The following is a 26,564-nucleotide window of genomic DNA, read 5'->3' on the forward strand; positions in this document are numbered from 1 at the left end:
TAAATTTGTGATGGTAACTTTTATTGATACTCTTTCCAAAGATAAATCAACAGATTAGAGAACACAGATATAGAAAAGGAAATAATTACAACAGAGCTTTTGCACTTGAAGTGCATGTGACAGGTTACAGATGCTTAAAATATTTAACCTTTCTAATTTTAAAAATAGAAATGTACAGTAGTCAACCTATAAAAACATGCATGCAATCAGTTTTGTATTATTTGTCATACAAGAATATTCATCACTATTTGTATTACCTTTTGACTTTAAAAATTGAAATTTACTGTAAATGTAGCAAAACTATAAAAATAATCCTTGCCATCCAGTTTGTCAAGAGAATTCTATGACGTACAAGAACATTCAATGCTGCTTATGAGAAAAATCTTAACCACTGCTTACAGATAATTGTGCATTCAACTTTGTCCATTAATAGTATGAATCACGAGTATGTACAAACCCTGATCCCACGTGCAATTGAATATATAAAAATATATAATCAAATAATTATTGAGCCAGTTTAATAGAACAAAAGATGAAACCACAGAGGTAATTCTACAAAACGACAACAGTATTTCTACATTCTAAACTGATCTCCGAGATCTCAGCTGCTAAGCAAGACATTTCTGTAAGTGGAGTTTGAGAATCAGTGGGGGCATTCTTGCCTCTGGAACAGAATTTATCAAAAGAAATTCCTAGTTGAGAGAGAGAGGGGACTCTGGATGGAACATTAAATTATTAATTTATTTTTTAAGTAGCCAAGTTCCTGATTACTTGTTCACTGAAATCACCATATCAATGTTTAAAAATGTAGGTGTTTTATCCTGGGTATCATGGCTGAATCTCACTTTGATTTTTGCACGATCTTTAATAAAAAAAAACAGTTAGCGGTAAAGCCTTTAGTTACGGGGCTCCTAGCTTATGGAACAGTCTTCCACCCCATATTCGAGTCAATCTCAGTATTCAAGTCCAGACTGAAGACCTATTACTTCAGCCTAGCCTACTCACACCTTACATCATAGCCTGCTGCAACCATGGCTGCTGGTGCTGCTGTACATGCCATTGTGTGTCTCTGTGTTGGCCCACCAGGTAAGATACATCTTTTCTGACCAGACTATCCTATTCTCCTCCCCACATGTTCAGATGCCGCCCGGGCTGGGCACCATCTGAGTTGGATGCTGCATCACTGCCATGGATCCAAGAGGGACATCGTGGATGTAGCTATCGTTTAGGAGGATTTTGCTGGTCTACAGAGATCTGTACGGAGTACTGACATACAGAAGACATGATGGATGGATTAATACCATTATTTATTTATTCCTTTTTTTAAATTGTATAATGTTAGCATGCCCAAAGGGGTTGGGCAGCCAGTTGACCTTGGACCCCTAGAGGTTTTTTTTCTCCTCTCCTCCGTTGTCTTCTGGTCTTTCCTGTTCTGTATTCACAACATGTATTATCACTTGCATTGTTAAGCGCCCTGGGGCAACCTTGTTGTGAAAGGCGCTATATAAAAATAAATTGAATTGAATAGAATAGGCTAACTACATATCATCTTTATCTCAAAGGGTGATGTAATTTCTCACTTTACTACTTGATAGGCATATTTGGGATCCTGAAAGGGGGATGTGATTTCAGGTAGAGACTTTCTCTGCCAACCAAAACAAGCCTAACTAGTGGAGCAGCTGCTTCTATATCTTCTGTCCTCTGAATGACCCAATGAACCCACTGATCACTACAGGTGCGAACTAAAAGTGTGAACTGAGGTGTGAGCCAGGATCCGAGAAAAATATCACTGGGGGCTTGTGAAATGCAGTCTTCCTAATGTTTCCCCTTCATTCACCCACTAAAACAGCTTCTCACTTCTTTACCTGCTGTGTCAAAAGGTGGGGCTGCTGGCGCAATGCTCCTGCAATACCACTCAGCTGGGTGCACTGCAACTGAGGTGGATGTTGTAGGTCCTTTCCCATATGTAAAATGCTCCAAGGTTTTTTTTGAGATGGAGAGTGCTACATAAATGCAAGAAGTAATTAATCAGCATCACAAAGGGTTACCACACGTCACCCAGGCGGATGCTGCTCTTCATTGGTGAATAAAGTAGGTCCCCTCCTATATATGATGTGAAAACAAAAATCCTTACTTCAGCTCTTCAGCTTTATCGCCTGACATGATGGTATTCACGTGTCACGATATAAAAATCATAATTCCAAATGATTTGATTATAAACACAAGCCTCCGCCAAATACAGTACAAATACACCAGGAGCAATTATAAGGAACATTCAAAAGATCTCAAAGCAAAGCCACCTGCTATCAGAAAACCTCTTTTGCTAGTTAGGGCTGCAGCTTGTCCGAGTCTGTCCTGGAAGCCCAGACCACAAGCAGGGACTGAGAACACCAGGACTGCTCTTTCCTGGCAAGACACTAGTCAATGACTGGCCAGAAAGCAAATCATAACTGACAAAAACACACTACCCAACGTATACTGCACACATGCATTACTTTATCAACTTGATAATACTCTTATTTTCTATCCTTTTAAGTCCTTTAAACCAACAGTTTATACAAGTACCTGCAATTTACATTTACAGCATGTTTAAAATATGTGCTCTAAAACACAACAGCCCTTTTAACTTTCAACCACAGGCACTGAACATTAACGCAGCTATGCAGCAAGCAGCAATGTCGCTTCTAAGAAAAATTAGGTTTGCTTTTGCACCAACAGAGGAAAAAGAACCTTACAGTTTGTAAAGGCGAAATGGAAAACCTGAATTATCTTCAAGGTGGATAACTGTTTTACCCAGAACTAGTTCCTTGCACGCTTTCACAGGAGACAATCTTCTCCTTCACATAGACTTTTTGAGAGCCAGTTACATCACCCAGTTGAACAGATCGTCCATTCAGCCCCATCATTCCATCTTGTGATCCTGCACTAGACAATACTGTTTTCTCTTTGATCATCATGCTTTGTGCTCCAGACAGGCCACCTCTGTGTGCGGTCCCTTGACTGAATCCTACCATCCCGTCTTGCATAAGCTGTCCTGATTCTGCCTTCCTCTCCACAAACACCACATTCTGTGACCCTGGCAGTCCAACCCTGTGTACAGCCCCTTGATTAAGCCCAGCAACCCCCTCCTGCACAAACTGCCCTGATCCAGCCTTCCTCTCCACTAACACCACATTCTGTGACCCTGGCAGTCCAACCCTGTGCACGGCTCCTTGATTAGACCCAGCAATGCCCTCCTGCACAAACTGCCCCGATCCAGCCCTAGTCTCCACTAACACCACATTCTGAGAGCCAGGGATTTCACTCCTGTTCAAGGTGCCATGGAGGACACCCAGTGCTCCACCCTGCACAGCAGATCCAGACACCACTCTCTTCTCCTGAAACAGGACCTTCTCAGAGCCTGAGCCTTCATTCAGCAGCAGCACACCCTGCACATTAGGAGCAGCTGGCCTTTCTGAGAAGAGCATGGTGTTGTGGACCTGCGGCTCCACAATGTACCGAGTGGGTTGAACCACTGGGGTGGTAGTGTAATAGACAGGCTGTTGGATGACATATGCGGGACTGGGAACTACGACATTTTCTCGGAGGTGCATGGCTGGGAGAGTGGTGGAAGAATACTGCTCAGTGACGACGTTTTTCTGGATCTGGGGCTGAGGAACTGGGCTGGGCTGAGGTCTCACAGCATCAGTTGTCACAGTGTTTTCTCTCTTGATCTCTGTGCGAGTTACAGCCACATCCTGGACCGTAGGCATGGGTGGAGTGACCAAAACTTCTGATTTCATTTTGTCACCCGTGCAGATCTCAGCAAGGGTCTTAAACTTGGGTCCCAGGTCGTTCAGGAACTCCAAATCATCGTCTCCTTCAATGAAACTGCAGCATCCCACTGAACCCACAGGGGATTCTCGTCCTTCAAAGTCATAAATCAGTAAGCCATCTTTCTGAATCTGGTCTTCCTCGGCCATGTACATTACCTTCTACGGTACAAAAAGGAGAGATATGATCAATGGTTGGATATCATCAATGGTTTTCAATATATGCAGTACATACTGTACATGTTCCACTACACACATCATGCATGCACACAAGTGGCATTTAAAATATTTTACAGCTCACATACCCCTGATTGCTGGCTGGTTCATATTCATTATAGAAAACCTCGTATATGGTAAGAAAATCCGCCTGATTTCATGTCCATCACCATATCTGGATGACCAATGCCAGCCTGGTCATTCCACTGTGTATCTTGAGGTAGTCCTGGTCATCCCATTTTTATGCACAGAAGGAAACTCTCTAACGAGCCATCACTTTATTGGGTTCTTTACAACTTCATTGATATGCTCCGTGTTTGTTCTTTGATAGATTTAGGTAGAACGAGTGCTCCTCGGTAGACTATCTGTCAGTGGACATACTGTATGGAGCACCAAAGCCTTAGAAATGGTTTTATAATTCTCTCCAAACTGATGACCATCAGTAAGTTTTTCTGAGGTCTTCGGAGGTTGTGCTACGCAGCACACAGCAAATATATAAATAATACTCCCTGTATTTGCTGGCAGGACTGATCTACAGTGCTATAGAGAAGAAGATGGAGATTTGGAACATCAGGGTCCCAATGTTAGTGATGCGCAGCAGAGACTCCAAGTTCCCCTTGAATCTCAAGTCTTCCCACTGTTGTAAATGTAAAAGCCCCCCCACAAACACACACACTTACAAAAACAGCATTGTTGCCCCACAGATATTAAGGACAGTATGTCAATTACCTTCATGTAGTAGTCCTCCAGATAACCTTCCGGAAGTGCCATGCTGTCGTAGGCACTCTCGCGAGACTCAAACCCCGAGGCGAAGGCATGTGAACTTCCCCTGTACATCATGTCTCCTTCGTACCGGCTACCGCCTCTAGCGTAGAAGCCGTACCGAGACTCCTGGGCATTGTTAACCGCCATTATGTACTCCTTTGCAGAAATGGCTGCTCCTGCCCCAGCCATTGCCATTCCTCCTGCTCCTGCCCCTGTCATTGCCATTGCCCCTGCCCCTGCCCCTGTCATTGCCCCCGCCCCTGCCGTCATCAGTCCACTGCCGACTTGATATCCTCCAGTCTTAATCTGTACAGGGGCAGTAAGAAGGGGAACTGCCTAAGTGGGCCAAACAGAGAGAAAAATGAAAATAAGAATTGGACTGTGGTGTTACTGCGCATTTCAGAATTAATCAAGGCTACATCTGTTACATTGATTCTAGATCAATTATTCTTCGGTCAACCTACAATCGAGAGATGGCACTGATCTCCAGCAGGAGAAGAGAGAAAGACCAGGCATCCGATCCTGTGAAACACACTTTCAGAGCCACCTGCCTGATCACAGTACTGACACATGGGGCCTTCGGGCGTGTCAGTACTGATCAGAAGAGGTGCAGCTCTTGCTGACAAACACTCCTCTCAGACATCAAGGACTCTCTGAAAAAGTCCTGATTGAAGTAAACTGACCTATAGCTGGCAAAACATGGCAAACTGCGTGTCCTGCATCTGGTTAAAAATTGAATTATATTTGCATATGATTATATTAATTGCAAAGCCAATTCACTGACATGCATGTATAATGGGTTTGTTTTACAGGTATTATTTATGTAATTTGTATGCCTGCCTCTGGAGCATTTTACTCCATTCACAGAAGACTAGATGACCTCCAGCATCTGTTCCACCTCATCCTAACTGGTTTAACTGCTTGATCACTGGACATGCCGCTCTCTAGTCCTGCAAGTGTTTAATGATATTGTACTTGACACGAATCTCAATGAATCTTTTAACTGTCAACTCTGGTGGAAAATATAAAAGTTTACATCTGCTAATTGATAACGGGAACAAAAACAGCAATGTTCAGGAGAAATCGAGGTAAATTACTCAATTTCTCAACAATTGAGAAATTGTTCATTGAGGTTAATTACTTAATTTGGTGAAGGAGAAAAAACAGTGCAGTACAAAAAAAAATTAACTGTAATGACTTTTATATTTTACGATTTAAATTTTCCCATATGATTAAATTGGTATCTTTTTAAAAACAAAATTTTGATATCCAATCAAAAATCTAACAGGCAAAACTATACTAAAAGCATGAAGTTCAAATGAGTTAATAGAGTGACCATGAAATGTCACCTATAATTCCAGTAATTTGGAAAAGAACAGCATAGTGCAAATATGCCTAAAACAATAAATACGGGTTCAGTTAAAACTGGGCTTTTTTGCCATTGTGTTATTTTACTAAATTAGCATCAATACATTATTAATAGATAACAGCTTACCTTGTCTTCGCCTTGTCCCTCTGTGTGATAAGCAATCAAATGCTCTTTGGTGTCAAAAGGCATGTCAAGAAAAGCCCCTCCTTTTCCTCCGACCCCAAGCCCGCCACAAGAGCAGAACAGCAGCAGGAGAGGCACCACTGTTGAGAAGCCATATTATTAAAAATTACTACTAAAAATGTAGGCAAAATTCTAAAGAATCTTAACTGTTTAGACAGGCAACTTAACAGTGTATTTTAAAATGTTACGAACGTATTACAACATGAAAGATATTCTATAAAGCTTTCAGTCAAACAGCCCTAGATTTGAGCTCATCTTCCAGAGAGCAGATGCATATGTTCAGCAATATGTAAATTTAGACTTAATTTAATGTTAAAATAATATATAATTAGATTTCACTTTATTCTACATTCTTGCTTTACACAAAACATTGTTTACTCCAACACAACTTAGTTCACTACACAAGAACTGAAGTGAAAGACCAGAGAAATCAAGTAATATGAACACACCAAAGTTACCATGGAATGCCCCCTCCATCCAAACCTTACAATCCTTTTAGAGTTTGTTCTAATGGCCTGAAAGCAGCTTTGAGACACAGACCAAAACATCTGGACCATTTTATGTTTTAGGTTTTAAATACTTCTACAGTATATGGGAAAAAAAAGCTAACAGCTTTCATACATATATGTGGTGTGGGACAGTTGCATCTGACTGATTAATCTGCAGTGCTAACTGATTTGCATAGCTCTTCCAAAAAACTGCTTGTCCAGGTCTCCCAAATTAAATCCAGGTTCAACCCTGGATGGGTGGGGGGTTACACTCTTTTAAATCTACATGCACTGTGCAGTGCTGATACTTGAGGAAGTGTAGAAGTGTAGGCAAACTTCTGTCTGCTGGGAATAGTGTACAAGAGCACTGAGGTGCACTTACACAGCATCATCAAGAATCCGAGGATTAGCAGTCCAAAGCCTGCTGCTCCAAGTTCAGCCCCTGTTGTTTTCCTTGCACTGACACAGGCAGTCTGTTCCTTGTCACAGGTGCAGACATCTACCTTTACAACCTGCTTATCAGGACAGGATAGTCCTTGTTGGTCTTTCACCTCCACAGCAACTTCATATGAGCCAGGCCACAGGTTGTCCTGGGCTCGCAGGATTGCAGTGGTGTCTTAAAAGAGGAAAAATAAAATTCTGTTAATTTTACACACACACACCTGTCCTGATCAGAAAATAATCTGATGATGATTATTTGCCCTAGAACAGAAGGGCAGATACATTCCCTCTATTCGCTCAGTGAAGACTTAATTAGGGGTTAAGCAGTGAAGTGCTGTAACCCTTTTGTTCATGTCTGAACAATTAGGGATCCAAACATCAGCTTGGTTGGGACAAAGGGAATGCTTGAGTGAAAGCTACAGTTTTACATTTTTAGTACAGTACATCTTTACTTTTGACATCTTGTTTTTGTTATTATAAATGCAGCACTGCTATACTTTAATTAAGTTGATGACAGCATGGTAATAACTGACAAGAAAATAAATTAAGCATATTTACTCCCTTCCCAGCCAATGAATTCACTCTGCTGTTCATGCAATTTTCCTGAATCTCTTTCTTTCAAAAATCATTACGTTATGCCTTTACCAGAGAACAATGCAGGCTGAGAGAAGCAGTGCATCCACACTTACTCTCCTACTGCACATGTAGAAATAGTGGTCACTAATAATTTTGCGCCAACAGGTGAAATCTCAAGTATGGAACTTGCGGAGATCAAGGTTTTACTGTAAAAGCAGAAGTACTATTCATACTTTGAATCTCACTTTATTTAATTCCCAACAAATCTTAACTACTTATTCTAAATTCAATATAAGTCACAAGAGACAGTGAAATTCAGTACACTATATTTATTACATGTAACAAACTGGTAAATAACTGATGGAGGACACCAGGGCATCTGTGTCTGAAGATGATGAAGAAATACAACTGCTTTTTAGATTACACCCTTTTCCCTTTGGATATGCTTTTGAAGCAAAACAGGACTCCTTGCAAAACCAATCCTCACCGTTGAGTTTTTCAGCTCTCCATGTGCCCTTGGTACCTTCAGGAATGATTTCAAACTCAAAGGGAGGCCCATTGGGATCAGCATCTCCATCCTCAGCTGTGACAAACACAGCTCTGCTCTCAGTACACAGAACCTGGGAGGTACTGGTCAGAACTGGACAGTGGTCATTGGAGTCTTCCACCTGGAGAGCAATCGTACCAGTGGCGGTTTTGGAAGGCATATCTAGAAAACAAAATGATGGTTTAACTATTTTTTAAAGGAATAATGCACTAAAATTCATAATTTGTAGTGGTTTGTAAATCCTGCAACTCCCCGTGCTTAAAGTAATGTAACTCCCCATCATTAGAAACGTCAGAAGAAATGCCATAAAATTGTTATCCTTTTATCAGATCGTTTTAGAAACAACGTCATTGGATTTTTAGATCTTTCAGCAACCAAACAAGGAAAATGTGTTTAGACTCTACATGTTTGTAAACTTATCATTTTCAATGGTTTCTTATGCAAACGTCAAAAAGTTCAATTTTGGAATTTCTGAGTAAAAGTAATCTCCTTTTTAATTATGATGAATTTACTACAACAATGGTACTACTGTGAATGAAAAACGTCCCTTCTTCACCTTGAATTTGCCATTTAAGAGTCAGGCCAGAAGAAAAACAAATGGTGCACACCACACAATCAGCTCCAGAAACTGATTTACTTATTTTATAAGGTATATTTCAAAATGAGTACATTACTGTTTTAAGTCAACCATTAATTTTTAGTTACCTTCAGTCATAACCAAGATTTTTGCATAGTATGTGCCATTAGTCAAGTATTTAGACTCCCGGTCTGGCAGCTTGTTCAGTTTGATCTCTGCCGTCTTTTCATCAATTGTCAGCCAGTTGTCGGGATCAAGTCCTTTAGCATATCTGTAACAACAACATCTTGATTAGTCACATTTTCTATACAGTGTGAACCATAGTGCTTCCCTAATGTCACGATCGCTAACCCCTCCTCTTAAGGGCGCTCCAGCCCTCCCTTGTTTTCTCCCATTGTCTGCACCTGTTCCCTATTCCCGCTCCCCCTTAAAAGCCAGACGCAGACCTCACTTCGCGTTGCTCATTGAACTCTGCTTTGTGAGAGCCCGGGGTCCTGCTGCGTCTGGCTCCGTTTTAACTTTCTGTTCCTGATCCCCTGCCCCGCCGGTCCCGACCCGACCCGGCTCGTGCTTTTAACCCTTGGATGGATCTCCTGGCCTTGGACTCTACTCTTCCGTTTGGATTCCCCGTATGGACTTTGGCTTTGTTTGTTCGCCCGGACTCACTTCCCCAGGACACCAGCTCACCTCGGACACGCCCCCCTGTATCCAGACCCTTTCCTGCATGACTTTCTCCCTAGTGTGTCTTCACAATTCCGGATCGCATCGTCTGCATAGGGCCCGGAAAGAACTGCTTCGTGACACCTAACTTGCAAATATTCTATGTTATATGTTTGGCTCAAACTGAAAGAATGGAAAATCTATAAATAAAAGTTATTCTATAAATGAACTAAATGGCCAATTTAAAAAAATCAACTGGTGCTGTGCTGTACTTCTACAGAATTATCAAAGGTCATTGTAAACCAAGTAAGTTTTAGTGCTGTAAATGTTTTAATATATATTAACTACGATAGTTTCAAATGATAGATTTATGCCACTCTGATGGCTTTGTTCCAAAGGTTTCAAAAGTCAACATTCTTGTTAATGAGTCTTTCTGGTGATGTTATTACTATGGCACCTACTGTAAAAACCTGCCAAAAATTCTATTGTGAATAAGAGACATAGACAGTGCTTGAAGTTGCTGTGGAATTGGTCGGAAACAAGTAGTAATAATAAGCAAGTGATACCAATATTTTCTCACTGCCTGAGCTTAGGAAAAATACTACAGTTCCAAAAGCTCTACTCTGCCTATCCACTTACTGAACACCATGAGTAGGTCAAGTTTGTTTTCACTGCTGTACTGACTCAAAACAGTGCTGCACATGAACATGCAGTCTGGTCATATTACTCATTTTGATTGTCACTGTTTAGATGCAAGGCGTGTCAACTAAGGAATGCAAATGTTTACCATCACCCATTATTACAAGTTTTAGTCATGACTTGGAGGCAACTTTAAACTCATTACTGTGTTCCAGGCTAATGTCAGATTTAATACAACCTAGCATTTTTTGCATGCTACCTGAGAGAAATATATTCATTTTGAACTGGACTTTGTATATTTCTTATATTTTTCATTGTTTTTTTTTCTGCTAAGGAAACAATAATAATTGACTTGCATTCTGTTCACTTGGTCTTATTCAGTATAAAAAATCTGGGTAAAACTTGGAACCAGTCTAGTTTCTCTCCTTTGGCAACTGCTTTCACACGGTCTGATGGCTGGGAAACCAGACTGGAGTTCACCCTGTATTCTGATGTGATAAGAATGTGACACTTGACATACTGTACACACGTGTGTTTGGCAGGTATCTGGACATTTACAAATATCCAGTCGCATACTTTGTGCTACTGCTATAATATGTTTTACAATTTCTTATTCTGACTACTATTTGAAATATGGCACAATTCTAAAGCAGACCCTTGGGTTATTTCAGCCTGGATGATTTTTCTCCAGGTGAATCCTCTGATACTGTTCAGCCGTACAAAGCAGGCTATTGTTAACGGCACACTGATGCCCATGCAACCTACACCATCAAAACCCCCATGCTTCCTCCTTTTTGTAGCCTGTGAACAGTTCCAATACTTTTTTCCTGCAGCTGGACAACAGCATGCAAATTGTAAGCCTTGAGCCAACATACGGGAATCAAGGTTTACAGGGAGACACGTCCAAGGGTATAAACAGGTATTTTAAGACAAGAATAAGTCGTCTTTTTCCGTGATAAATATTATAATCCTTCTCATTTCACAGTACTCAAAAGGAAATCGTTACTTTAAAGCAAGGGATCTCTACCAACCTGACTTTTTCAGCTGGTTTTCCGGTATCTCCATCGACAGCTGGATATTTCGCGATCACAGTATTGATCATCACTTTTTTGCTCTCCTCGGAAATGGAGATAGCCTTCACCTTTGGATTAAACCTGGGCCCCTCGGGCTGGTTTTTCACTTGAATTTTAATGGGATAGGTTTTCATCGATGAACTAAATGCTGATGCAGCAGAGCCATAAAAAGCTGCCTTGTTCCTCACAGCCACTCCAAGCTCGAGATTTTGCATTTCTTCATAATCTAGTGCCTACAGATTCAAAGCAGGGAAGAAACAAACAAGAATAAATCATATATACATGTGAAATACAGAACCAGTTACATAAGTGACAATTTTGTGAAATACATAAAAGAGATTTCTGCATAAAGCAGAACCTGTCAGTTATGGAAAGCAAAAATCTTAATCTTATAAAACCTAATATCTTAATATCTAATATCTTAATCAGATATTAAATATCTATTATAAATAACTACAAATAGCCAAATATTCCAATGATAATGTTTTGAACACTCTCCGTTTTAAAAGTGAGAAAGGCAGAACACAGTCTGTATTCACATGGAGTCAGACATGATTATTGCCCTTGTACCTCATGGGAGGTTTCTGTTATCTCTGAGCTGGCTTATGGATTCCTGCATTGCCATTTGACTAGAGTACTACCCCAGTCAAACTCCCCTCCCCCGCGCAGACCACAGCCAGCAACTGGAGCTATATGCAAGAGCCCAGGTTGGGAAATCAGAACAGGAAAAAACAATAACAAAAGCCCCTTGTTGTATCTAGTACCTTTAAATTTAAAAGCATCTTCTTAAAGAACGTTAAAGGGAAAGTAAAAAACAACAACACTTCAAACAAAAGACAGGAGATAAAATGAATACAAAGAAATGAAGCAGATTAGAAACAGAAGATGGAAGGAGCAGACGCAGACACCGGTCAAGAACCTTCCTGAAGAAGAACTGCAAACGAGCACAAGAAGAACGCGAAGTTAATTTGTCCTTCGCTTACAATCAGAAAATAAAAATGGTGTATCTGAAATGATCATCTATACCTTATGCAGCATTAAGATTCCTTCATTAGTTTTAGAGTTGGTCACGATACTGAAGTAACCTCCTTCATTTCCTGACACAATGTCAAACACTGCCTCCCAGTTTTCTGTGAATTCTAGATCTTTATCCAAGGCCTTTATCCTCATGATTTCAACATTTTCTGTATTTTCTTCCACACTGCCAACATACTGAAAGAAAAAAACAGGAGTGCGACATTAGCCTTTAAATAAGTAGTTACTGGTAGTGACAGCAAACCACCAGAACAGAATGCAAGGTAAAGGAATAACTTTACTGCGTATTTCTGACTATGGAAAATTCTCTTTTCCTTTCTGAATCTACACAGAATGTTCCCACTACAGCTACTAAAAAGTCACAGGATGAAGATAAACTCCTGAAATTATCTCCAAATATGACAATTAAAAACAATTACTAAAGGTAACGTTTAGTCCTACCTCAGTTATATGAAATTATTAATTAAATAGCTCACACTCATGAAATCAAGAAAGAAACTTAATTTAAAAAAGCATTAATTACATATACTCATAATTATTGAAACAGTAAAATTAAGAGGAAGAATGCAAATTATGCATGCATTTACAGAATTGTAAAATTAAGTAGTTTTTAATTTTCAGAATATCACATTTTGAAACTTGCATGCTAAAATTTCCTATTGTATACTGTATCATTGTTATACCTGATGTTTGGAAAAATAACAGATACAGAACTACACAAAATCTACCACTGCAGAATTACACACAGGGAGTGAACCAGTAGATGGCAATACTGTCTCATGTTAGAAGTTCCCATACACTTGTCTAGTAGGATGCCACAGTGATGAAATACTGTGCTCTAACGGGCGCTGTTTATCCATCAATGAAGAACATGGGATCTCTTCAAAAGTGTAAAACCGTAATATTAAGCATTTCATTCAACCGTGGTCAAAACGTTTTGAAAAACAAATCAAACAATTGCAAAATGAACACATAAAGGTTCATTCCATGCTGAAAAGAGAAGAAAAGAGGCACAACAATCGGCTGTGGTGCCTTCTTCGGACATTTTTGGGTGAAGAAGGCTCCACAGCCGAAATGTTGCCATCTCTTTCTTCTATTTTCAGCATGGAGTAATTCTTTACTTGTTCCTTTGCAGCTTATGCATGCTGATGCAGCTCCCTGCTTGAACTATAATTGCAAAATGTTAACATTCAGACACAGTTACTGCATACAAGCTACATAGTTTACTCAATAACAAACTACGTCTTAAAATGTATTTTACCTCTTCTTTCTCCAGCGTAGGAACATTATCGTTGACATCTAGGATTTTAATTTCAACACTTCCCGTTCCAGCGTTGCCATTGATGGCTCCATTCATGTCGGTACCTTGTACAATTAAAGTATAGCTATCTTGGACCTATAAAGCATAAAACAAAAATCATACCAATATATATTTGTCTCATACGTGTCCCCATCACTCACTTCATCCACTTCCTAATATTCACTGTGGAGAAAATCTGGAGGTGGGGAGGGTGTGGGTGGGGGCGTTCTTATCATCCAATTTACAACCTGCCAAACCTGACACCACTTACTCTCCAATCTAATTTTATATTTATATTTTGTATTACAACCACTTCTACTGTCAAAGCCATGTGAAATTATTAATAATCAATTTGAATCTCACTCACTCAAAAAGTTGAGCATTTTTGCCTGGGGTGTTCAGTTCATTCTGTTAGGATACTGCACTGTACACACTGTACAGGGTTCTGTCAAGCACAACACATGTTCTACAGACAAAGCCATCAATGTGTATTAAACATGCTTTAAATCATCAGAGCATCAGGTACCGAAAAGACACCAAACTAAAATGTGCATTAATTACCAGTAAGTCCTAACACAAAAGTGCTTTTATATTGCTTGTATATATCTCTACTAATATGAGCAGAAAAGTCCAAATACTGTACATACAGTAGTTTGATAGGCAACAAAGCATTTTGTGTTTAACCTTGTGCACATTCCTTTTTGTTAGTGTTCGTGTTGAGGGCTGTGTTACTGGGACTAGTATGTGGATAATTAAATTATAACATTAAGGATTTAAACAAATAATTTAAAACATGAATCCACAAACAACTTAAGGAATAAGAAGACAACACTTACTTCTCTATCAAGGGTAGGTTTTTTAACATAAATCATGCCTGTTGTTTCATTTATTTCAAACATCTGTTGATCTGGTGGGGACTGGCTCAAGATGCTGTATTTAATCACCACATTGATAGTAGCAGGGTCATCGTTATCTGTAGCAATTACTTGCATGACACTGGCACCTAAAACAAACATCTTATGAGCAAATAGTGTTTCACCAAAACTAAATGAAAATCAGACACGTTTTATCTATGTAGGTAGCGCAAGCATGTTTTCCAAAAGCATACAGTAGGCAATTTTGATTTTTTAACTTTTTCAAGCCTTCAGCAATTCAAAACAGTTATCCTTTCGTGTGTCAATAATGCATTCCAAAGGCAGGTGCCTGCCTGTACCAAACTGAGGGCGCAGTTTTCGATACTCAAAACATGTATTATGTAGACATGAGGGATGAATGAGTGTGTCACATGTCAAACGCATTGGCATCTGGCTGCTGTGCCACAATCTCAAAATGACCGAATGACAGCCTCAGATCAGCAGACTACCAACCCAATGAAACAGATAAAATTAATGGGGGCCACTTGTTTGTAATCTTTCTCGTGCTCTTATTCATTTCTCTAAGATAGGGCGTCGGGTGGGCTAATGAAATAGTCCAGACTAGCACTACAGATGTACAGAATTACTGTTTTAAAACTTACACTCTGAATGAGACCCTATACTGGTTTAATCTACTATTAAAATAACTTTTCGATTTATTTTTATTCACTAATACATATCAATGAGATCTGTGACACCATTTCTGAATTAACGTCTCCAGTGCTGCTCACATATAAGGTGACAGCAGGGATAGTCCACTGACAGACTGTGGACAGTGAATTCCTGTACATGTCTGAAGTGTGCAAGGAACTGTGCTGGAGTAAAGATTAGATCCTGGATTGAGAAACAAGAGGGTAAAAGTAAAAGAAAGAAGACTAAAGATTTGCCTTTTGGACTGAGTTCATAAATTTCTCCGATCTGATTCATTTTAAACACAGGGGGACAATCATTTTTGTCTTCAACGGAAATACGAAGTTCAATGTCCTTTTCCACTTCATTTCCGGACATGTCTTTTGCAATTCCGGTGAGCTGAAAAGGACAACACCAACATGAACATATTGAAAATGCTACATTCATCACGTTATAAAGCAGTAAAACACTAGAAACGTCTGTTCATTACAAAGCGGTGAAAATGTTCTGTTCATTACATTACAAAGCTGTGCGATAGCTACATTACACTTATAAACATCTGCTATGTTACTGAGCTGGCAATAGCTTACATGATGATGAATGTCCATGTAAAGTAAGGAATATACTGTTTTTACCTGCAAAAGCACACTTACATTGTAAACTGCAATTTGCTCTCTGTCCAGGATGGCTGTGACTCTAATATTGCCATTGTTCCTATCAACAATAAAGACATTGAAAGGTTCTTGATCAGCTCCTTTCCCTTTAATTTCATATGTCACTCGGCGTGTAGGAGTCTCGTGGTCAGAACGAATCTAAAAAAAAAGAATATTTATAGGTTCAGTTAAGGGTTACAACATGTTACAAAGATCACCAGTAATTCACTCAGAGCTTGTACTGTTGTCGTCTACTATAATACCTTCTACGAACACTGGTAAGATCTATCCATCCATTTTCAAAACCCTTAATCCCCCTCAGGGTCTCGGGAGAGCTGAAGCCTAACCTGGCACACAACAAGTGGGTCTGCCACAGCTTGGATGGCAAGATCCCAATTCAAATCATGAATTAAAGATGGATAAATGTGATTTATTAAAACAAATTTCAACACTTTGCATCTGCATTTTGTTGCCCTCAGTAAAATGGCAGAGTGATGAGACATGGTAATGTGAGAAACAAAATGCTGTTTGAGCCATGATCAAACCTGGGTGTGATGGACACATCAGCACCCTGGGAATTCCACAGAAACAGTTTTCTACTCTGCTTATATAACTAATCATTTGCCGTTTTAGCTTTAAAAAAATTTCCCTCAACTATTTAACTGATTCCCCATGGAAAAGGATCAACACAAATGTCAGAGCTAAAATGCAGCTTGATCACTTGTCCCAAAAGGCCAGTATTTTTATTTTCAACTTAGTGAAACTTTTTATCTGACACTGGTGGTTACAGTGAATTTACAACCAATGGGTAATATCACATTTGATGCATCAGCCCCAACCTTGTTAAAAATCTTTCTAAGGAATGACATGCATGAAAACAGTGTTTCCCAAATGGCAAAAATTTCAGACATCTCCTGATGTGACTCCAGCTCCTGAGAGTCAGTGTCCAACACCAGCCCACAAAAGCAGAGTCCAGGAATCCTGACACACCTGTGAGCGAATGCAAACTTCCTAACCAAATGTCAGGTGTGCCAGAGAGTGCCTACTCCCATGCATTTTTTACGATTAAGTTCTGTTTACTTTATTTGCGTATGATTTGCTTTAAAAGTGATGGGGCTCAGCTCAGACTGAACTGGATTTTTAAAGAAACAGTGCATTCTGCATATGCTGCTGTACCTGCTGATCTACCATTTTGAACACAGTCATGTTTCCTTTCAATTTAAGCACAATGTTTAGATTTTTGCAATAATACCCGAGGATGCCACAGAACTGTGCCTAGGCTAAATCATTGTATCTAGCTAACATACACCTATTACAGTGTTTGAATATATTATAAAAAAAAAACAGAAAAAAAAATTTGTTGAGCTTTTAGATGTTAAGCAGATTTGTTTTTTGTACAAATTTAATACAATTTTAAAAAATCCAACAGGAATAGCTACATTAAGCAATATCCCCTTTTATGGTCACACTACCAACTAACAGCTTTTCTGGGGTCAATGCTACACATTTACCCTGAACGGTTGCTGGTTCATCATCTTATTTCAAATGACTGCTTGCATGATACTACACAGTCAAGAGGGGGCCAGTTTGTTTCTGGGGAACCACAGTCCATCAGGCGCAATAGGTCACCCTGAAAAATGTCTCACTTAAGCAAGAGGTCCGTTTAAAGCAGCCAAAGATTCCTTTGGAATAAAGTCATCAACACTCTGCAGTCTATCAGCAACAGAGGTGTCCACTACATATATAAAAATAGTTTGTTAAATGGATCAAAAACATCTTCGGAAATCTCTTTATAAACCAGAAGGTCTCCAATATAGAATACAGAATTAAGACTCCAGTCTACGTTTTATAGTGGTTTAGTTTATCACTCAATTACCATTTGATTTAAACCAACTTGTTTTAGTACTTAGGCAACTTAATTATTACTTGCGTGACGGCTTTTACAAACCCAACGAGTGTGTTTTGTGATGAGACTCATCCAAATTCAAGTTCAGGCAATATCACAAATTGCTCAAAAGTAACCCAACTAAGACTAGTAAAGTAGGCTGTGGTTTTAAGATCCAATCAGCTGAGACCACGGGTTCTCAAAATGTGGAATAAGCACTGAAGCCTTTGGAGTTGCTTGCGCGTTTGTCAAGCACGCCAGAGTCTGTATTTGATGACTCATGTCTGCGTAATCCAGCTTTCCACTCCTCTAGTCCATAAACTACTTTCAATTATATGCTATTCAAATGCCATCTGCTTTCTTCCACCACCTTGCAAGATCTCTCCATTCAGTTAGAGCTACCATCTGGCTCTTAGCACCATGAAATGAGCCCTGCGTAGTTTTTATTGAAAGCTCTCAGGTGTCGTGAAATGAATAGCTTCTTCAGATATGTTGTTCTCTGTACTGCCAGAGTTACTTTTCGAGTAATGAGGCTCTAATACGTCATTCATGTTAGATGACCTCTGTAATTGATCTTAAATTAGAATATTAAAAAAGCAGAGAGAAGGGCACCACTGTCTCACTATGGCTATCCATAAAACACATTTTAAAAAACAAAGACTGCCGTGGTTGCAAACTTACATTTTTAATTTTTTCCGAATTAATAATTAACTCTTTAATTATTGCTGAACGTCACTGGAGCAATAGGAGTCACTGGAGAAACTAGTCTCCAGATCTGTATTTTGGAATTGAAGTGTACACATTCTTGCTGAAGATCTATTTTATATTTTTGACCACAGCACATTATCCAAGTTTGGCCTTGTTATTATGTCATTAACACATGCTAGTTAACCCGAGGGCTTTGTGTCGGTTTGAGAAAATATTTTTTCTCCCTGCTAAGAGAAATCCACAAACTTTGAGAATCTGCAACTGCACAAATCAAAACCGAGGATTACAGGGCAAAATTCGTTTTTTAGCACTTTTACCTGAACCAAAGGGCCACTGAAAATACAAAATGTAATAAAAACTAAATTTCCTCTGTCATAATAAAGGATTTCATCATGAAAGTAACACTGTATTCCTTTATTTTATAAGAAACAGAAATGTAATGAATGTTACTTTTATGTTTGCTGCCCTTAAAATAACTGAAAAAATATATAATTATATGAATAAGTAATTTTAGAAATCAGTCTTTTAAAGAAATGACTTTGTGCTGTGGGAAAACTAAGAGTAAACTATAAAAGCAGTTCTGTTATTCTTTTTACAGTGCATTTGTATAAAAGTATACCCACTCCCTGGAGTATGCAAGGCTTATACAGACCTACCACTCATGGTACTGAACAGATGCAGCTGTTTGCATTGCTGCCTTAGAGCGCTGGTACCCTAGGTTCAATCCTAGACCTGGGGGGACTATATGTGTGGAGTCTGTATGTTCTCCTTGTGTTCAAATGGGTATCTTCTGAGAGATCCGGTTTAATCCAACAGTCCAAAGACATGCTTGGTAGGTTAATTTGCCTATAGGAAAACTGGCCCTGGTGGGAGTGTATGTGCATGTCTTTCTTTGTGTCTGTGTGTGTCCTGTGATGGACTGGCGTTCTGTCCAGGGTGTACCCTGCCTTGTGCTCGCTGCTTGCTGAGATAGGCCCCGTTCCGGCTGTGGAGCCTTCTTCAGATGTCCACAAATACATTTTGTTTCTTTTTCAGGCAGGGAATAAACCTTTACTTGTTCCTTTGTGGCCTACAGATGCTGACGCAGCTCCCTTCTTGAACTAAATGTTTCAATCATAATTTGAAAAAATGCAGAAGGCACAGGCTACGGGTAGATAAAGTATGGTCGCGACTGATAACCGCTAGACAAAATATTGAAGGGGGCAGGGGCCATTATCGAGTAGTCTATATTGACAGTGCTCCCATTCTTACTTGTTACTCTTAAATCAGGTCAAATGAAAGAAAAACGTTGTAAGTTTATCAATGAAAATAAACAGAGACTCACTTTGGCAATATATTCTCTCTTTGTGTAGTCCTCGTTCTCTGGGATTTTGACAGGAGGAATGATCCACTCTCTTTTTCGCCTCTGCAGTTGCACTTCCTCTTTTGATTCCACTGGATTTTTGAAAACCTTGAAATGTAAAAGAAGTCCATTACAGAAATATTCATACAAATCACTACCAGGTCTTCGCATTGCAGTCAGTAATAGATTACATCACAGCGGATATACACTGGACGGTGACTAGATTTTAGTTATCCCACACCCAATTTCCAACAGAAATTCTGCCGAGGAATTCAAAAAGATCTGAATTGAAGGAAAGTCCGAAACAGAACTGAAAAGAAAACGAAAGCATCAAAGGACCATGTAATTAATTGCTTGCACCTAAATGTTAGGAAAATTAGAAACAATTTAAGTACAAGACACTGCACTGTCATGAGCTACTGATGTAAATGCAATCACATAAACACAGCCAACACAGTATTTACAATTTCCTCTAACCAAAAACTAATGAAAGTGCGTGTCTGTATTTACATATGTAATTAGAAAATAGAACATTTAAATACAATTGCATTTTCTCTAAATACAGGACATTATAACTGGCTTGTTTTTTTCTTTTGGGATTTATTAAAGTCTTAGTTTAGTTATCCACTTATATATATATATGATATACAATTGTAACACAATTTATTAAAAATATATTCCACGCTGAAAGAGAAGAAAGGAAACAACATTTCGGATGTGGAGCCTTCTTCAGGTGTGAGGGGGGAGGAGGGGGTAGTGAGGCGCCTTCTTCACACCCGAAGAAGACTCCACAGTCGAAACGTTGTCTCCTTTCTTCTCTTTTCAGCGTGGAATGAACCTTCACTTGTTCCTTTGCAGCCTACGCATGCCGACGCAGCTCCCTGCTTGAACTAACGCAGAGCGATGGAGATGAAGAGAGTATTAGTGGACACACAGCATTCCGAGAGTCAGGAGAGATGGAAGAGGAGGAGATAGAGTATTCTACATCAGAAACATTCAGGCCCAGGAGCTTGACTTAGATGATGATGCCCACTCTCACATTAGTGGAACAAAGGCAGTGTGTCTCCACTGACATGTTCTGGAACCCCTGGCCAAGTGATCTATCCTGACATCACCCCCAGCATCTCATCAGCAGGTAGCCTCCATCATTTTGATACACAAACCAAACAAGTTCTCAAATTAATTAGAAATGGAGTTGTCACTGATCTGTGTAACTCACTGCTCTTTCACAAGATAATTTGGTTATTAGTGTGAAGTCAGCTGCCAAGAAACACTGTCAGTGCAGATCTGCAAAGACTACACCTTTTTCATGAAACCTAGGATAACATTTGAATATTTTACTGAGTTCTGAAATTGAAAATATATACATTATGTGTTTCCCTTTTAGTATAAACTGTGAAAAGGCAACAGTATAACCAAAGTCTTTGTCTTTTTGTGTCAATTTCTGTTGTGTGCCAATATTTGTCATGTAACAAAAGTCTATTAATTTTTCAAACTAAAACCAACTTGCATTGTACTGTTTAGAAATCATATGAAATACACAAAAGAAAGAACGATTACACAATTGGGAAATTCCAGCTTACATATATCAACAAACATTTTAAATTTAAAGAAACCAAGGGACTGCATTACCCATACTTATAAAACATATTTTTCTATTATGTTAAGAAAAAAACATTTTGAATACTTAACTGAATGTTGCACTCCTAATTATTTACTAAGACATTTTGTAAATAGAAATCAAAGGTATTACGAGAAGGATGTTGATTTCTGGAAACGTTGCCATAAAACGTCGTCATTTTTCTGGGCCATTTCATATGATTAATAATTCTTCACAGAAAATGAAAGCATGTGTTGCGAAGTATTTAGCTGTGGGCTTTGTGATGGACTCCAGGAAATTTCCATGAAATACTACAGTACAGCTATGTGGCAATACGTTTCTGGGTGGATGGTAGTTATAAATGATGTATAACAATTGTCTGCACCTCCGTACAGTGGATATGGAAATGATATGACATAATCAGAAGTCACTGCTGAGAAATGATCTATGTGCTGAGCAGACACACTGATTCGGGAAGACTTAATATATACCACGCTTATATTATGAGTAAGTACAAAAGAACAGCCACCCAAGAAAATCAGTAAACTGACAGAAATGCCAGCATAAAGCTGTAAAAGCAACACAGGCGCTGCACAAAACAAAACGAAACAGTAAGAGCTAGTAGGATCCAACATTCTCAGGACATCCGAAAGGTCAACAAACCCTTCAAACCTGAAGGTCAAGGGTGGAGAGTGAGCAGGCTCTGGAGACAGGACACAGGGCCGCAGAGGATGAGCAGAGAGAGGGGGGGATGGTGCAGGAGGAAGATAAGAGACTGCCTGTGTAGGAGCAGGGTGGATGAGACAGCGCTCAGGGAGTAACCAGCACTCTGAATCAGATCAGATAAGGGATAAAGAGTCATTGGAGGGACTGGAGTGGTGGAGTTATTCCTGGGGGACAAAGGGCAAGCAGCTGAACTCTGGATAAACTGGAGTGGACAGTGAGGCAGGGAAACCAGCCCGGAAGTTACAACAGTCTGGGGAGGATAGCACCAGGGGCTGGAAGTAGGTTAGGATGTAGACCATTCAGCAAATTGTTATAATTCTTTTGGAACAAAACAATTTTTAGCTCTCTCATTAAAATGATGAATTTTGCCGTAACTGGTTTAGAAGAAACTGTCAGAAAATGGATGGATGACTGGATGTGGCAAAGTGGCCGAGTGGTTAGCATTGCTACCTCACAGCCCTGGGGTCCCGGGTGCAATGATGGACCGGGGGTGTTATCTGTGTGGAGTTTGCATGCCCCCCCACCACCTTCAGGTGCTCCCGTTTCCTCCCACAGTCCAAAGACATACTGGTAGGTTAACTGGCTTCTGGGCAATCTGGCCCTGGTGTGGGTGTGTGCAGGTTTGGGTGGGGTCTGGCGCTCCATGACGCACCACCACAACCTCTCTCTTCTCTGGAACTCTCGGTAAAAGCTAGACTTGTGCGGGTTTGGGTTTGGGTGGGGTCTGGCGCTCCATGACGCACCGCCACCTCTCTCTTCTCTCTCAGGGTCGCTGGGGGGCTGGAGCCTATGCCAGCAAGCAATGGGAACAAGGCAGGGTACACCCTGGACAGGATGCCAGTCCATCGCAGGGACGACAGACACAATCACACACAGTTTCACCTGGAGGAAACCCACACAATCCTGGGGAGAACACACAAACTCCACACAGACAGCACCCCGGGTCCAGACTTGAACCCAGGGCCACAGCGCTGCTCACAATGGCACCACTGTACCGCTCCACGCATCAAGTTTAAGTCCAGGAAGACATTTTTCGTCTACAACTAAAACACCATAAACGACTGCAGTCTTTTTCATTACTCAGCCCCATTCATCACTGGTGTGCTGGTGATCATGTAGTTGTACTGTGCAAGACAGGTGTGTGGTTCAGGGCACTTGATAAGAACTGACTGTATGAAATTTTCCTGGTTGTGGTCAAGAAATAATAGTTAATATGCTTTTAAGATATAAGATAGAAATCTAAGATATGCTTACAATCACTGTTAGGTTTCGAAGCCTGGAAGCCGAACAGTGGTGAATAATACAAAGGTTTAGGGAGGCCTTGAATTTATTTTGCTGGGTAACATAAGAAATCAGTAGACTTAAAACGTAATATTTAGAGTATATTTTCTTCCCTGAAAGGCATTTAAGACATGTACAAGTACTGGAAACAACAACACATTTTTGGCTTTTATTACCTTTTAGTATATAATACTGTAAACTGTCTATAACCAACTATCATTGAGCCCCAATGTTGTACACTAAACTGGAACAGCTAGACTGTTTGCTCCACAAAAGTAACAAATGTATACAGACATAATTCTTATACAAGTTGTGGCTGCTATCACCCCCTACAGTCTTCAATCCAACCCGTGAGAGGGACACACCTTAATCAGTGTACTCAGCCTGCGCCCTCAGCAATCACATACATGTGCACACACACTCCCTTATCAAGTTGCTTATCAAGTGATTAACACTCATGGCATCATAGCTTTGGAAACCAGGGCAGGCAAGCACAAAAGGGGAATTCATGTCAGGCCTTACCGCTTTTAAACTCTTGTCAAAAAAAAAGGTTAGAAAAAACATTTTGCAGCTGCTGTCTTTTAATCTACGGAACAGCCAACAAGTGCACTGCATTACTGCTCGATGATTAAGAACTTCCCAATCAAATTTTCCCAGGGCTTAGAATGGCCAGGTAACACCGAAATCCATCATATTTAGCATGTCGACATTGTTTACAAACATTTTCGGATGCTATGAGAAGATAAATGGTAATTTAGGAAAACCAATTATTATTTTATTTTCCCTGAAACTAGAGTCACAGCTACTTACAAAGTCAAGAAAGACCTGGATCTACAGACCGAAGGACCATTTATACAGTATATATATATATTTAAAGCAATAACAACTAGTTCCAATTTCCTTATTGTATGAAAATAATACTGTTAAATACAATAGCTCATCTAAGATGGTTTTATATTTGAGATCCTGCAGTTTTCTTGACTGATCTTGCTGAGGCAGAGGCACAAGCACAAAAATACAGTCATTTTTTGACATTTCAAAAAACAGCAAATATTTTTTCACTGCAGTATATATGCCATGTAAATGTTATATAATTTCTTCACATTTCCCTTGTTTTGAAGATTTTAGCATGCTGATCTGAGTTTGGGTAGGTTTCTTTTGAAAGGCTGCACTGAAACTCAGACACCTCAGAGATGCATGCCATCATCTTATCTTGCAACTACATGTCCTGACAGAAACAACATCTTGTTTTTTTTGTCCATTGCCACTTCTTTCAGTTTGCTGTTTTTTAAGCAAAGGATTAACAAAATGCTGTTCTTCTGGATGACTCGTTCAACTACAAACCAGAGACAAACACACCATCACAGTAGGAAAGCTGTGAACAAAGCACTTGATATATTTGACTAAATAAACTGGATGGATGTGCAAAACATAAAAACCATCATATTTCAAAGGTTCAGTAAAAGAGCAATGTAAAAGAAAATGATCATAATTTTCAAGTTTCGAATGACACTTAGCAGTCAATTGATCACTTAAACAGTTATTTTTTTCTATTTTCAGACAAAACTGGACAATTATCAGTGTAAAATTAAACGGCCCCTAGTATCTGTATCAACAGAATGTTTTGAAATAAAAAAAATATTTTTAACGGTTTTATATAATTAATTAAATTTCAAAATTCCTCCTCGTCTTCGGCCCCATTAACAAAAGCTAAATTAAATCACCTGCTTCTCCCATTTTACACTCCTTGTAGTTCTTATTGTATGTCTCTGCAATTCCTCAAAAGAGTAAGGTTTTATAATTATTACTATAAATCCTGCACTACTATTAACATCATGGTTTTCACTTTTAACTTAACAATTCCAAGTACGTTGCTTTCTCCAAAAACTAGTCCTTGAACAGTGGTTTCGGTAATTGTGCGTCACGCCCAGTCGTCAAACCCAGACAGCTTAGTACAGTTCTCTATCCACGTCCAGGTGGGGGCTTTGATAGTAGGACACATTACAATTGATATTTATTCATTACTATTATTATGTACTATTCAAAAAGAGCAGAAAAACGAGAGATGTACAGCTTTACGCTTTCCTGGGATCAAAACGCGAGGACTCTGTGCAACAGCGAGCGAAACAAAAACACACTTTACCTTACAGTACTTCCGTACTGCGGGAAGACCGCGGGGTTATTACCCGTTCCTACGGCTGTAATAATTATAAATAAACCAACCACTCAATCAACTTATCATTCAAGGCCCTTGAAAGAAAGGTAACTACCAGAATGCTCTGAAGCAAAACAAACTGTAACTTATTAAGAAGGTCACTTTCTAAAACTTAACATTTTCCACTTGAAATAGAATTACGCTTTAATTTTTTTTTAAAAATAGGTGTTCTTTCACAGTGAAATGTAATAAAAAAAAACATTTTTACACCCACAATAACCTCAAAAGAAACTAACCGTTTCAGCAATTCTGAATACCTAAGCGGTCCTGACAAAAGTCTCACGGTAGCCCTTGGTCATGGCGAACGCTGGCTTACTGTTTGTACTGTACTCCAGGAGTTTTGCAGCCCTTTCATGAATATCACCTTCTCTTTTTTTTTTTAGTTCACACATTTCAAACGGTGCAGTCAGAGCGTTTCCCTGTCCGAAACACTTCAAAGAACACGAAGAGGGAAGCCGGGAAACGAAGCCCACCAACAACAGCCCCGCCGGTGCCTTCTCAACTCACCAGGAACATTACGAGCAGCAGCAAGCCGATGCCTGCCTGCGGAACCCGAGCCATGGCAGGTCAGTCTTCTTTGAAAGGGCCTTTCTCCGATTAAAAGTCCAGCGGGGCCCAAACTGTGACTTGGCCGCTTTGTCGAATTTTTAAAACACCACCTAGGTCGCGCTTTTCTCGAAAGCCTAACCGCGAGTTCCAGAGAAGAGGGAGGTGGTGGTGCGTCACGGAGCGCCAGACCCCACCCAAACCTGCTGGGCCGGACAGGGCAGGACATCCCCCCCTCTCCGACAACGGGCTTTGACTGTAAGAAACCAGCGCTCCCCTCCCTGACGTGTGTCCGCGGATTGCGGTCTGCTACCCGGCTCGGCACCGGCGCGGCTAGAGCCCCGAATTACATTGCACAGTAAATCTGTAAAATACAATTTTTC

The 26,564-nt window shown here is 39.9% G+C and overlaps 1 protein-coding gene across 1 annotated transcript; it reads right to left on the minus strand.

The window, feature by feature from the left end:
* Positions 1-26,413, minus strand: LOC102688589 (desmoglein-2.1-like). Its single transcript, XM_015353889.2, has 14 exons — positions 26,143-26,413; positions 19,796-19,921; positions 15,879-16,037; positions 15,483-15,624; positions 14,518-14,684; positions 13,643-13,777; positions 12,373-12,558; positions 11,305-11,579; positions 9,103-9,245; positions 8,338-8,559; positions 7,216-7,449; positions 6,289-6,425; positions 4,758-5,129; positions 1-3,974 (listed from the first exon to the last, which is right to left on the minus strand). Exons 1-14 carry the CDS (start codon positions 26,194-26,196, stop codon positions 2,790-2,792), a joined length of 3,537 nt encoding a protein of 1,178 aa, XP_015209375.2. The 5' UTR covers positions 26,197-26,413; the 3' UTR covers positions 1-2,789.
* Between the last annotated feature and the right edge of the window lie 151 nt (positions 26,414-26,564).

The sequence above is a fragment of the Lepisosteus oculatus genome, chromosome 6 (assembly GCF_040954835.1).
Source record: "Lepisosteus oculatus isolate fLepOcu1 chromosome 6, fLepOcu1.hap2, whole genome shotgun sequence".
Taxonomy (NCBI): Eukaryota; Metazoa; Chordata; class Actinopteri; order Semionotiformes; family Lepisosteidae; genus Lepisosteus; species Lepisosteus oculatus.